This window comes from Canis lupus, chromosome 26 (assembly GCF_048164855.1).
Source record: "Canis lupus baileyi chromosome 26, mCanLup2.hap1, whole genome shotgun sequence".
NCBI lineage: Eukaryota > Metazoa > Chordata > Mammalia > Carnivora > Canidae > Canis > Canis lupus.
Window position 1 is genome coordinate 26,135,564 of NC_132863.1, and position 12,358 is coordinate 26,147,921.

General features: G+C 38.5%; 1 protein-coding gene and 1 pseudogene across 2 annotated transcripts in view; one reads left to right on the forward strand and one right to left on the reverse strand.

The window, feature by feature from the left end:
- TRPC4AP (transient receptor potential cation channel subfamily C member 4 associated protein) overlaps window positions 1-12,358 on the reverse strand; it is a 69,088-nt gene that overhangs the window by 38,120 nt on the left and 18,610 nt on the right. For both annotated transcript variants that reach the window (XM_072800645.1, XM_072800643.1), the window contains exons 4-6: window positions 7,533-7,590; window positions 5,243-5,298; window positions 2,694-2,822 (exon numbers count right to left, since the gene is read on the reverse strand). In XM_072800645.1, the coding sequence (XP_072656746.1) occupies window positions 2,694-2,822; window positions 5,243-5,298; window positions 7,533-7,590 (243 nt within the window). The remainder of the gene's footprint in view (window positions 1-2,693; window positions 2,823-5,242; window positions 5,299-7,532; window positions 7,591-12,358) is intronic.
- On the forward strand, window positions 6,065-6,726 carry LOC140618851 (small ribosomal subunit protein uS14-like; annotated as a pseudogene).

A 12,358-nucleotide genomic window follows, 5' to 3' on the forward strand; every position in this document is an offset into this window, starting at 1 on the left:
AATAAGAAAAAATTTCTATTATAACCCAATAAAACATACATAGGTGAATATATAAATAATGTAACAAAAACTGAAACAATACCCTTACATGACACACTTTGATCTTTTCTTTATAGCTGGCAGACCCAATGAATAAACTGATTTCGTGACCTCTTGGCTTTGATGTAGTATGTTCATTTCTAAAAACTACTGTGCTGGGATTGAGTTTATCCACAAACATGCCTGGGCACAGGTGACCCAGGCACAAGAATGACACATCAGCCCTCAGGGTAGTGCTTCCCTAGGTGCTGGGTCACAGGGTATGCACATATTCAAGCAGAAAACAAGGAAAAATAAAGAGATTCTGCAAAAACAAAAAGGTATCAGCAGTATATAAGTGATTCCAAAGATACACCTTCTCGGGGTGCCTGGATGGCTCTGTCAGTTAAGCAACCGACTCTTGATCTCAGTTTAGGCCTTGAGCACAGGACTGTGAACTCAAGCCCCACATTGGGCTTGGAGAAAGAAAGAAAAGAAAGAAAAAAGAAAGGGGACACCTGGGTGGCTCAGCGGTTGAGCATCTCCCTTTGGCTCAGGACTCAGGGATCAGAGTCCTGGGATCGGGTCCCACATCAGGCTCCCTGCATGGAGCCTACTTCTCCCTCTGCCTGTGTCTCTGCCTCTCTGTCTGTGTGTGTGTGTATGTCTCTCATGAATAAATAAATAAAATCTTTAAAAAAAAAAAAAAAAAAAAAAGGAAAGAAAGCCAGCCAGCCAAAGAAGGAAAAGTCAATGATATACATTCTCACCAACACTTGCTCTTTCTCTCTCACTGTAATCTTAATTTGCATTTCCCTGATCATCAATGAAGTTAAGCACATTCTGTTTATGGATTATTCGTATCTCTTTTGTGAAATGCTCATTTATATCATTGCCCTCCTTTTTCTTTACTGAGCTATTTGTCTTTTTCTTGTTGATTTGTAAGAACTCTTGATAAATTCTGAATACCAATCCTTTATTAATGAGTTACATATATCTTTTCCCAGTTTGTGGCTTAGGTTCCCATTTTCTTTACCGTGTCTATCCCTCTTTCAAACCGCACCAAGGTTAACCATGTCTAGCAGAATTCCTCACTATTTTTGGTAACACACAGAGAAATGAATGTCAGGTCACGAGGAACAAGTGGCTAAAGTTATGAAGGAGCAATCCTAGACTCTCATGCTCAGATTGCCAGGGAGTCTGGTGTTTCCGCCCTGGAAGCTCCCTTTCACACACTGGCTGGAACATACAATTATTGGAAAAATAACAAAGCCTTTTCATCAGAGGGTACAAAGGATCTGTCTGGGACCTGCACACATCTCCAGTGTGTTCCTATAGACAATGGGCCACTTGTGCATCTTCTGCTTGTGCATGACAGGCAGGGCCTGGGGAAAATGCAGCAGAAAGACAGAAATGAAAGCTGGGATAACCACAATGCACGTCGGTAGCCTTTCCCCTGCAACAGCAACTCTTAAGAGGCTGCTCCTGCCTCCTCAGTAGTAAGAGGAAGAAATCTGCCAGCCTGCAACCAACAGAGCAGTGGAACTAAGACTGGGGAAGTAAAGTAAGCTCCACATCTTCACAAGCATTGCTCAAAAATGTAATTTAGTGATTATCTAACAGAGGTCTATAGATGTGGTTTTTTGGGGTAAGTTCTTGATGATAATTTTTTAATTTAGTGTTTCATTTCAATCACAGTTTTTTGTTTTGTTTTTCATTTTTCTTTCTTTTTTTCTTTTGTAAGTAAGCTCTTCACCCAACATGGGGCTTGAACTCACGACCCTAAGATCAAGAATCACATGCTCTGCTGAGCCAGCCAGGTGCCCTTTTTGTTTTTGTTGTTGTTGTTTTTAAAGCATATTATGGATCTTTTGAATGTCCACCTTACAACCAAATGGCAGGATGTCAGTGTTCACATCTGCGTCCTCTATGCTGGTATCAATTAAACTATAACTGTTGAAGACTAATAAGAATAAACAGAAGTGGACTTAATAAGTGAAAGTCAAACATCACCACCCAGGAATACATATCCTAAAGAATGAACGTTTCACAGCATTCAAGTATCGAAAACTGGTAAGAAAATGGAGTCATCACATAGCATATAACAATTTAAGTATGCTACAAAGATCTTGCATCAAAATAATTAGTGAGGGGCAATCTGACTTTGGCAAAGTAATGTTAGTCATCACATTAAATTCACAAAGTCAATCTGAGCTTTTGAGTCTTATCATTATTTTGATTTCAATTTACATACTTGTTTAAGTTTTATTGTCATTTAAAACCCATTAGAAGGAGGAATATAACCTAGTTTTGTACTTGAATATATTAAGTAAATAGAAAAAAGTTAATACTAGGAATATGGAAGAATGTTGTTTTAAAAGAGCTCTGTGTGATCCCTGGGTGGCGCAGCGGTTTGGCGCCTGCCTTTGGCCCAGGGCGCGATCCTGGAGACCCGGGATCGAATCCCACATCAGGCTCCCGGTGCATGGAGCCTGCTTCTCCCTCTGCCTGTGTCTCTGCCTCTCTCTCTCTCTGTGACTGTCATAAATAAATAAAAATTTAAAAAATAAATAAATAAATAAAAGAGCTCTGTAGATCATTCAGGTTTGAGAATCCCAATTGTCTGAGACATCCTCCACTGTCTGGTCATCCACCTGCTGGAAAACATAGCTCACCTTTTTAACACCCAAAATATCTTCAATGAGGGTTGCTGTTTGTAAGAACGTTTTCTTACTCGTCATCAATGTAAACAGGAAGATTACAAAGTCATTCTTCTCTGCCAAACGCTTTGTAACTCCTTCCGTCTATCACAAGAAAAAAGGAGAGAAAAGGCAGAATAGGTTATAATCACAAAATAAAACATGAAAAGCAAGGTATTCCCCCTTCTAGACATTGGAAAAGCAAGTCCAAGCTACAACAGGAACTCTTGGCAGAGGCCTTAAATCACTAAAACATTGTGTGCAAATGAATGGGGGTGGGTGGGTCATGGTTGGTTCATCATAGGTTCTTGACCTAATGTCTGCCTAGTAACTAAATGAGAAGCTACAAACTAGCACCCAGTAGGCCAAGTTTTATTTGGTCAGCAGTATGTTTTAAATTTGGAATGTAAATGTCTTCAGGCAGGTCATGCCTACTCCAGGTTAGCCACAATTCGCACAAGTTTCCACCCCCAAACAGGCACCATTCAGACATTTCTTGGTTTCTGCCTACTCCCTGGAATTAAGCCAGATCAGCACAGAGTTGAACCATATTATTCTATGTTCTTCCAATTTTTGTTTCCTTTACTTTTTTTTTTTTAATGAACTGTGTTTTGATGGAATATTGCTAATTAACATTAGGTACCATTAACGAACAGCCTCATAAACTAATGGCTATATGGAAGTTGCCAATGATGGGAGTATTTATATCATACATAGGTCATCTTTTAAAAGAAGGACAAGTTCTTACTGACCTTAGTTGCAAGAATAGTTGTGTGTTAGCTGAACAATTAGTTTACTTTTATCTTCTAGGTCTGTCCATGCCTTTCTGCCTGCTAGCTACCCGTGGCTACTGAGCACCTGAATTGTGGCTAGTCTGAACTGAGATGTGCTCTACATGTAAGAAACAGAGTGGATTTTGAAAGCTTAGTACAAAAAAGTAAGGTAAATATCCCATTAATAATTACATTGTTCACATGTTGGAATAGCCTTGATATACTATAATAAATAAAATATATTATTAAAATTAACTTATTTCTTCCTACTTCTTTTCTTTCTAAAAAAAAATGTGGCTATAAGAAAATTTAATCTAAGTAGGCTCATGCTGTATTTCTGTTGTGCTGTGTTGTTAAAAGATGCTGAATTGCGTTAAGTGTTGAAACTTATTTCCCGGGATCCCTGGGTGGCTCAGCAGTTTGGCGCCTGCCTTTGGCCCAGGGCGCGATCCTGGAGACCCGGGATCGAATCCCACATCGGGCTCCCGGTGCATGAAGCCTGCTTCTCCCTCTGCCTGTGTCTCTGCCTCTCTCTCTCTCTCTCTGTGACTATCATAAATAAATAAAAATTAAAAAAAAATTTTTTTTAAAAAGAAAAAAAATGAAACTTATTTCTCTATTTGTGTTGGCCAATAAGTTTATTTTTTTATTTTTTATTTTTTATTTTTTATTTTTTTTGGCCAATAAGTTTATTTTTATTTTATTTATTTATTTATTTATTTTTTGGCCAATAAGTTTAAACCCAAATTTGTGCCCCATTCATACTACAGATGATTTCATGGTCAGCCCAATTCCTGCATACATGTTATACCCTCACCTTGTTCTACACTTTTCTTTCTTCTACTTATAAATTTATGATTTATGATATTGGTAGATTTTACATATTACTACAAGAACACCTGAAATCTCTTTCTGAATGATGCAAGAAATGACATGGAATTAAATGTTCCATTGTATTTTCATAACATACAGGTTTCACTTCTATAGGATCACTTGTTTCATTCTGGCGTGTATTATGATTCACTGCTTACACGTTACCACATAAGTTCCTAAAAGACAGGTACTGTGTTTTACAAAAACTAGCACCTGTATATTGCTTTACAAAGTGCTGTCACATCTATCATCTCACTTAGTCCTCACAACAAGCCTACAATGTTAATAAGATTACTAACTGCATTCTACAGATAAGAAACTAAAGCTCAGAGAGGTGAATTAATAAGTACTGAGCCAGGAGCCAGAACTCCAAACCCAGTTCTAGCACTAAGTGCTAGGCTTTTTCCTTTCTACCAAATTGCTTCTTTTATTCACCATTCTTTCCTTCTCAGGGGTCAAACAAGCAGAGTTTCCTGCTTAATACACTGGTGGGGCTTCTAGTTCTGGTTTTATTTTGTAACAAGGAAAATGAAGGAATGGAAATAAATAATGGAATTAAAAGGAACCTTAAAGGTTACACATACTCTTCCAGTGTATGTATCGACTTGGTAAAGGATTGTTCAGTCTCTGCTTGGACACCTCCAGGGCTAAAGGAGATCACTACCTGCTGGAGCAGCCCTAACTCTTAACAATTTCTACGAAATTCTGCCTCCCTACAATTTCTACCTGTTGGTCCTGGTTCTTAGGCCCACATAAGTCCAATTCTTGCATGTCTGAGGATAGCTCTCATGTCCACCACCCCCACTTGAACTTTCCCCTCTCAAGCGCTGCAAATGTGGTGGGGACAAAAAAGGAGGCCCCAAGAACAGGCGTACTTACACAGACACACGTATTATACAGGATGCTCAAACAATCCTTGGACATTTCATCACTTACTGAAAGTGAAAGGGGAATAATTGGTTATTTTTCTCACTGAAAAGATGGTTGTAATTAAATTTTTGAACCTAAGAACTGTTCCTCACAATCTCCTCCAAGATGATTATCTTCCTTTTAGTATACCTCTATCAAAGAGGTGTACTAAATCTTGTTTACCAAAGATTTTCAGGATGCCTATCAGAACCTACAAACCAATTTGTATACGGACTTTGGGTTTGATGCAGTAGCCATTTTCTTCTTAAGCTCCACAGTCTTCATACTTTGAACCTACTGTGGTGTCATCTTTTAATAGCCATGATACATTTCCAAAAGCAGAAATGTTAGAATCCAAAGTATAAACTTCCTGATTGCACATTATAAATTTCCACTGGTGGTTCTACTAGCAGCAAACAAGGGTATCACTTTTACTAAAGACTCACAAGTGTGTTTTTGTTTTCTTTTTTGTTATTTCTTTTGGGGAAATGGCTTTTAATGCCTGACCTACAAACTCCAACAAAGAACTAGCTACTTTTCTGTGAGCAGGAACAGGGGAATACAACAAAAAGGAAGTAATTTTTATGACCCCTCAGCCTGAAGAGAATAAAACTGAGTATGAATTATCAAAAGAGTGTTTTTGCTCGGCATTAGTTTTACTTTTAAAAGTTGTTTCCATTCATTCCAACACTGCCACAAACTCTAAAATGTTAGGTCTCCCTCTGAGAGGTCAATGGGCAGCCCTGCCAAGCCAGCTTGACCAGAAGGGTTATCTGGCATAATCTGGAGACAATGCAGATGTCCCATATCCCTTATCACTACCTTTCAACCTGTGGGGGCTTTTTGGTTTATCTCTTGACTTCAGAGCAGGTTGGAATACCAGATCAGTGTATCTCTGCATTTCTAGACCTTTCATTTTCAAAGGGAACTGCAATTTACTCATTCATCAAATATTTATTCAGCACCTACTCTAGAGCAAATGAAGAATACACAGTGGTTAGCAAAAGAAAAAAAGTCTCTAAACTTAATAGGAGGCAGAGAGAGTAAGTACACCAACAAGTATTTACAAGATGCTACTTGCTATCAGGGTAGACAGGGAACATGAAGAACCAATTTAGATAGAGTACAAAGCTGAGACATCGAAAGACAAATATGAATCTTCTTAACCAGTGCTGCACATACAAACGAGGTCTTATATAATATGTTTTGAGTTAAGGCAGGAATATTTTAAATTAAACAAAAATATGTATTTTTCCATTTGCCTCGTTATACCCGAGGGACCAAGGTAGGTCCCCAGCAGCTCTCCTGGACCTATCATAGGAAGTCTGGCTAGGGTTCTCCTTCTTGCTGTATCTACTCAAACCGACACAGTCTGATTGGGAAACAGCCTCAGTATGGGCCACCAGTGTTTCTGTCAGTACTCGAAGGCCATAGGCTTCATCGAGTTGGATTAAGTGAACTTCTTTGAATAGGTCATCCAAGATACCTACCTTACCTGCAGATACCCAGGATACCTACCTTCATGCTAACTCCTTGTATTTACATAAAAATACTTCAATTAAAAAGATATGTATGTGATGTTTGTAGAAGGGTATTCATCAAATGTTAAAAGTGATCTCTGGCCTGTATGTATGTATTTTTGTGATCTCTGGCTTGTGCCAGAGTGCTCTTACTTTTTTTTCTTCTTTAAATACTGAATACCTAAAAATAATAACTGTAACAAGTATAAATTATAAAAAGGAATGAAAGAATAATGCCCATAGAACCATCATCCAGCTTAAGAAATAACATGCTACCAAAACACTTTGACTTTCTAATCTCTATCATTTTTGGTAATGACTAAACTTTTTACCAAGAGCACATATCACCTTTACCACAACAAAAAAATATATATATGCTTTTGAAAATAAAACAAATGATCTTACCAGATTATTCTTTACTCTCTCAATTAACTAAATAGGAAAAATAAGAATTTCCAGAGAAAACATAAAAGCTGGGCCCACAGACTATTAGGAACTACAAACATGCAATTTTTTTAGCCCAGTGGCTTTCATACTTTTTCATTTAAAGTCCCAGATCTATATCACTACCTAGTACAAAATGAAGAAAGCAAGCTGCTTAGTTGGGGGTGGAGAGCACATACTGCCACTGAATGAAAAGCAGACCACCACTGTAGAGCTAGGAGGGGAAAGAAGCCCCCGGAACCACATCACATCTGCAAGCTGGGAAGTGAGGACCAGTGGCTCACAAGTATACTTACTTTTCAGTTTCTGTCCCCGGATAGAGATTGTAGGCCTCATAAGAATTTCTACAAGGAGCTACATATTTGAAAAAGAAAAAAAATTTTCAATAAAAATCTGCAAAATTAAGTCCAAGCACAACTTATAAAACAACCTTTGCCATGATGACTGACAGCCTATGTATCTGTCACAGTACTAAAAGACCCTCTTGTTCCCAACATGGCCAGAAGGCAGTGAGGCTCGTGGGAATGAGCACTATACCAAGGGTCAGGAAACCAGTCACAGCTCAGCCACCTAGTCCTCATGTCATCTTGAGAAAGTCAATGTCCCTCCATGGCCTCAGCTTTCTCATTTTAAAAAATAAGCACGTTAAACTAGGTAATTTCTGGGATCCAATGTGGCTTTAATTTTTAAAAACTATAGAACATTATCACTATGATTCCTCTTTTGCTTAAAGAACATTTGTGTTATTTTACAGACATAGGTTAATAAAACAGAATTTCAAAAAATATACCATAAACTGTTAATACGAATTTCTATGGGGGATGGGGCTGATATGCATTCATTTTTCATTTTATATACTTTTAACACAACACGTAGTTTTTGCTGCTTAAACTCTTAAAATAAACATACACTTAAAAACCCATTCTGTTGAGACAAGGACAATTTATTACAAAGAAGATCAATCCAGTAGGAACAATGATAAACATACACATCTAACAAGAGAGCCTTAAAATACATGAAGCAAAGCTGACAGAACTAAAGTAAACAGACAATTTAAAAATAACCGAACACTTTAATATCCCACCTACAATAATGGACAATTACACATCACCAAAGAAATAGGAAGACTTGAACATTATAAACCAACAAACTCTAACAGACATCTGTAGGGCATTTTGCCTCGTAACAGAATACATATTCAACTCAAGCACACGTGGAACATTCTCCAGAATAAATCCTATATTAGATCAAAAAACAAGCCTCAATAAATTAAAAGGACTGAAATTACCAAAGTATATTCTCTGACCGCAATGAAATCAAATTAAAAATAACAGAAAGAAACTTGGGAAATTTACCAATGTGGAAAATAAAAAAAGATCCTTATTAATAAATGAGTCAAAGGAGAAATCACAAAGAAAACTGGAGAATAGTTTGAGAGAGATGAATACAGTAGAACTTAGAGCTAAGGCAGTGTTTAGAGGGAAATTTATAGTTTTAAGTACCTATTTTTTAAAAAAATAAAAAACAAGAATTATCTCAAACCAATAACCTAATCATCCACATCAAGACACTGGAAAAAAATGTACAAACCCAAAGCAAGCAGAAGAAGAAAAAATAAGGATTTGAGTAAAAACTAATTTAGTAAAGAACAGAAAATAGGGGCAGCCCGGGTGGCTCAGCAGTTTAGGGCCGCCTTCGGCCCAGGCGTGATCCTGGAGACCTGGGATCAAATCCCGTGTTGGGCTCCCTGCATGGAGCCTGCTTCTCCCTCTGCCTGTGTCTCTGCCCGCCCCCCTCTGTGAGTGTGTGTGTCTCTCATGAATAAATAAATAAAATCTTTTAAAAAAATAGAAAATAAAAGAGAAAATCAACTATATCACCACCGACCTTATAGAGAAAATTATCTTCCTTCTGATGGGACACTTTTAACTACTATATATATGAAGCCACACTAAGCATCTTCGTATACAAAGTTTCATCTCATTTTGACTTACGTCTTTATGAGAGATTTATAGAAAGGTAAACGAGGCAAAATGGGTAATGATCTTTAAGGTTTAAGGCATACTACACAGTTTTCAAGAGATGCCCCACTTCTCACAATCATCAAAAGGTGTAAGATGCTCAACTGTATAGAATATAAATTCACTTCAAGTGAAAGATGAACTATGTCAAGGAATACATTAAAAGTCCTTGAACGCCAAGCTATGGATTACACCTGGCCCAGACATTTCATTTGGTCTACAACTACTGAAAAGCTGGGAGATTTTACTCAAGAATCTAGATTTCCCACGTCCCCCAGGGCAACAGCAATCCATAGTCATGAAAGAGTCATTTCTCCATAAACAGAGCCACACTCTCCACTTCTCCACAGTCCCCGCAGGCATTTGATCTGATCATCTTACTTGGGCCTCCCTCGCTCCATTAAGTTACCTACTTGACCCTATAACGCATCTGACTTTATAAACTCTCAGATACACTTTTCATTGTCAGGTCAGGGTTGACAAAGGAGTGGCCTAACCAGCAGCACGCCCAATTATTCCAATTCAGCTGAGCTTTGGGCAGCATACTGAAGAGAAGGTTACTTTGGGGCCTTGCTAGTGACTGATGGAGTAAGAAATAAAGAGCCCTGTCTCAAAAATACTTTCAGGAGCAAGATGACAAGGGAGTTCAACAAGAACAAATGCACCCAAATTAAGGTAAGTGAAGGGCAAAAAGACCGAAGCAAAAGCTCCTAGTTATGAACAGACTGAAGTTCCTAGAGAAGCTAATCTTCTCCAAAGCAGACCAAAACTTCACAAAATCAGAAGCTTTGATGCAAAGTTGTCCATGACAGTCATCTGCAACAGAAAGTCACATTTTCACTGCCTACAGACATCAGGCCTGAGACCCACATTATTCTTTTTTCCTCCCATAAATATACTGGTTTCTATTAAATAACTTCCCTGATGAGCCATTCAGAGGTGAAGGGTCCCTCAAGCTGGCCATTAAGTATGCACTACAGGACCACTAGAGCTGTTGAGGAGAGGCAATGCTGAGCAACAATTGGGGAATAAAGGCTAAGGCTGATGCTCTGGGTGCAAATGTGTAACAATCTTTACTTTCACAACAAATGGCATCTTAAGGAAATGGTTTTTATTTATTTATTTATTTATTTATCTATCTATCTATCTATTTATTTATTTATTTTTATATTTTATTTATTTATTCATAGAGACACACAGAGAGAGAGAGGCAGAGACACAGGCAGAGGGTGAAGCAGGCTCCACGCAAAGAGCCCGACATGGGACTCGATCCAGGGTCTCAAGGATCACGCCCTGGGCTGCAGGCGGAGCTAAACTGCTGCGCCACCGGGTCTGCCCAGGAAATGGTTTTTAAATTGCAATAAAACATGACACCCACCGCAGAGTATAAACAATAAGCGTACAACTCCGGGTTTTACAAAGTGATCATTCCTGTACAGTCACCACCCAGATCAGGATACAAAATGACCATTAACACCCAAGGAGTAAGGACAGATATCTGGGGGGAAAATGTAGGATCCCAGGCCCTCATTCATTACATGGTGCAAAAATTTAAATGTATGTGATAAAAACTTTAAATATATTACAAAGAAATACAGACACAGTTTATAATCCAACAGAGGGAAAAGCAAGAAAAGCTTTGAAGCCATAAAAGGAAAGACCAAGCAATCTGATAACTTAAAAAGTAAATCCCTCTACATTTAGAAGTACCATAAGTTAAATTCATAACCATAGGTTAATTTCATTTCTCAAATCTGGGGAGAAAAATACAACACATATAACAAAGGACCTTTAAGAATGAGTAATTACAAAGTGCTACCATCTAAGTGTTTGTGTCCTCCCAAAATTCATGTTAAATTCTAATGCCAAATGTGGTATCGTTAGGAGGTGGGGGGTCTTTGGAAGCTGATTAGGTTAGGAGGGCAGTGCCCATATAAATAGGATTATGTCCTTCTAAAAGAGGCTCCTGAGAGATTCCTAGCCCCTCCTACTACACTGAGGACACAGGGAGAGGCTGGCAATCTGCAACCTGGAAGAAGGCCTTCACTAGACACCAAATCTGCCAGTGTCATGATCATGGATTCCCAGCCTCCAGAACTATAAGAAATAGATTTTTATTGCTTATAAGTTACCCAGTCTATGACAGTCTGTTATGGCAGCCCAAACAACTAAGAAAATCAGTAAAAGAAAGACCCAATAATCAAACAGAAAAGGATATAAAAGCTACTAAGAGATAACTGGCATAAAAAGAACAAGTTATAAACACATGAAAAGATATTCAATCCCACTCATAGAAGAATGCAAATTTTAAAAACTATGAAGAGACTATATAAAGTACTCTCAGAATGAATAAGACAATCCAACTAAAAAATGGGAAAAGGAGAGGCGCCTGAGTGGCTCATTCAGTTAAGTGAGTTTAATGGCTAACTCTTGATTTTGGCTCAGGTCATGCATGATCTCAGGGTTGTGAAATCAAGCTGTGTGTCAGGCCCCGCGCTCAGCAGGGGTCTGCATTAAGTCTCTCCCTCTACCCCTCCCCAACCACCACGTGGTACATGGTACAGCACTCTCTACAATAAATAAATCTTTTTAAAGGAAAATGGGAAAAGGAGATAGATATTTTCCAAGGAAGACATACAGATGACTTATAAGCACATAAAAAGATGCTCAACAGCATTAACCATCAAGACAATCCGTATCAAAAGAACAGTGAGAGGGACGCCTGAGTGACTCAGTGGCTGAGCGCCTGCCTTCGGCTCAGGGTGTAATCCCGGGGTCCTGGAATGGAGCCCTGCCTCAGGCTCCCCGCAGGGAGCATGCTTCTCCCTCTGTCTATATCTCTGCCTCTCTGTGTGTCTCTCATGAATAAATAATCTTAAAAAAAAAAAAAAAAAAAAGAACAGTGAGATACCACTTCACACCCATCAGGATGACTATAATAAAAAACAGATAATAACAGATGTTGACAAGGATATGGAAAAGTCAGAACCCTCATACACCATAAGTGGGCATGTAAAATGGTGCAGCTGTTTTGGAAAACAGTCTAAAAGGTCTTCAAAAAGATTAAACTTAAGAGTTACCATGTGCCCCCGCAAACCCAC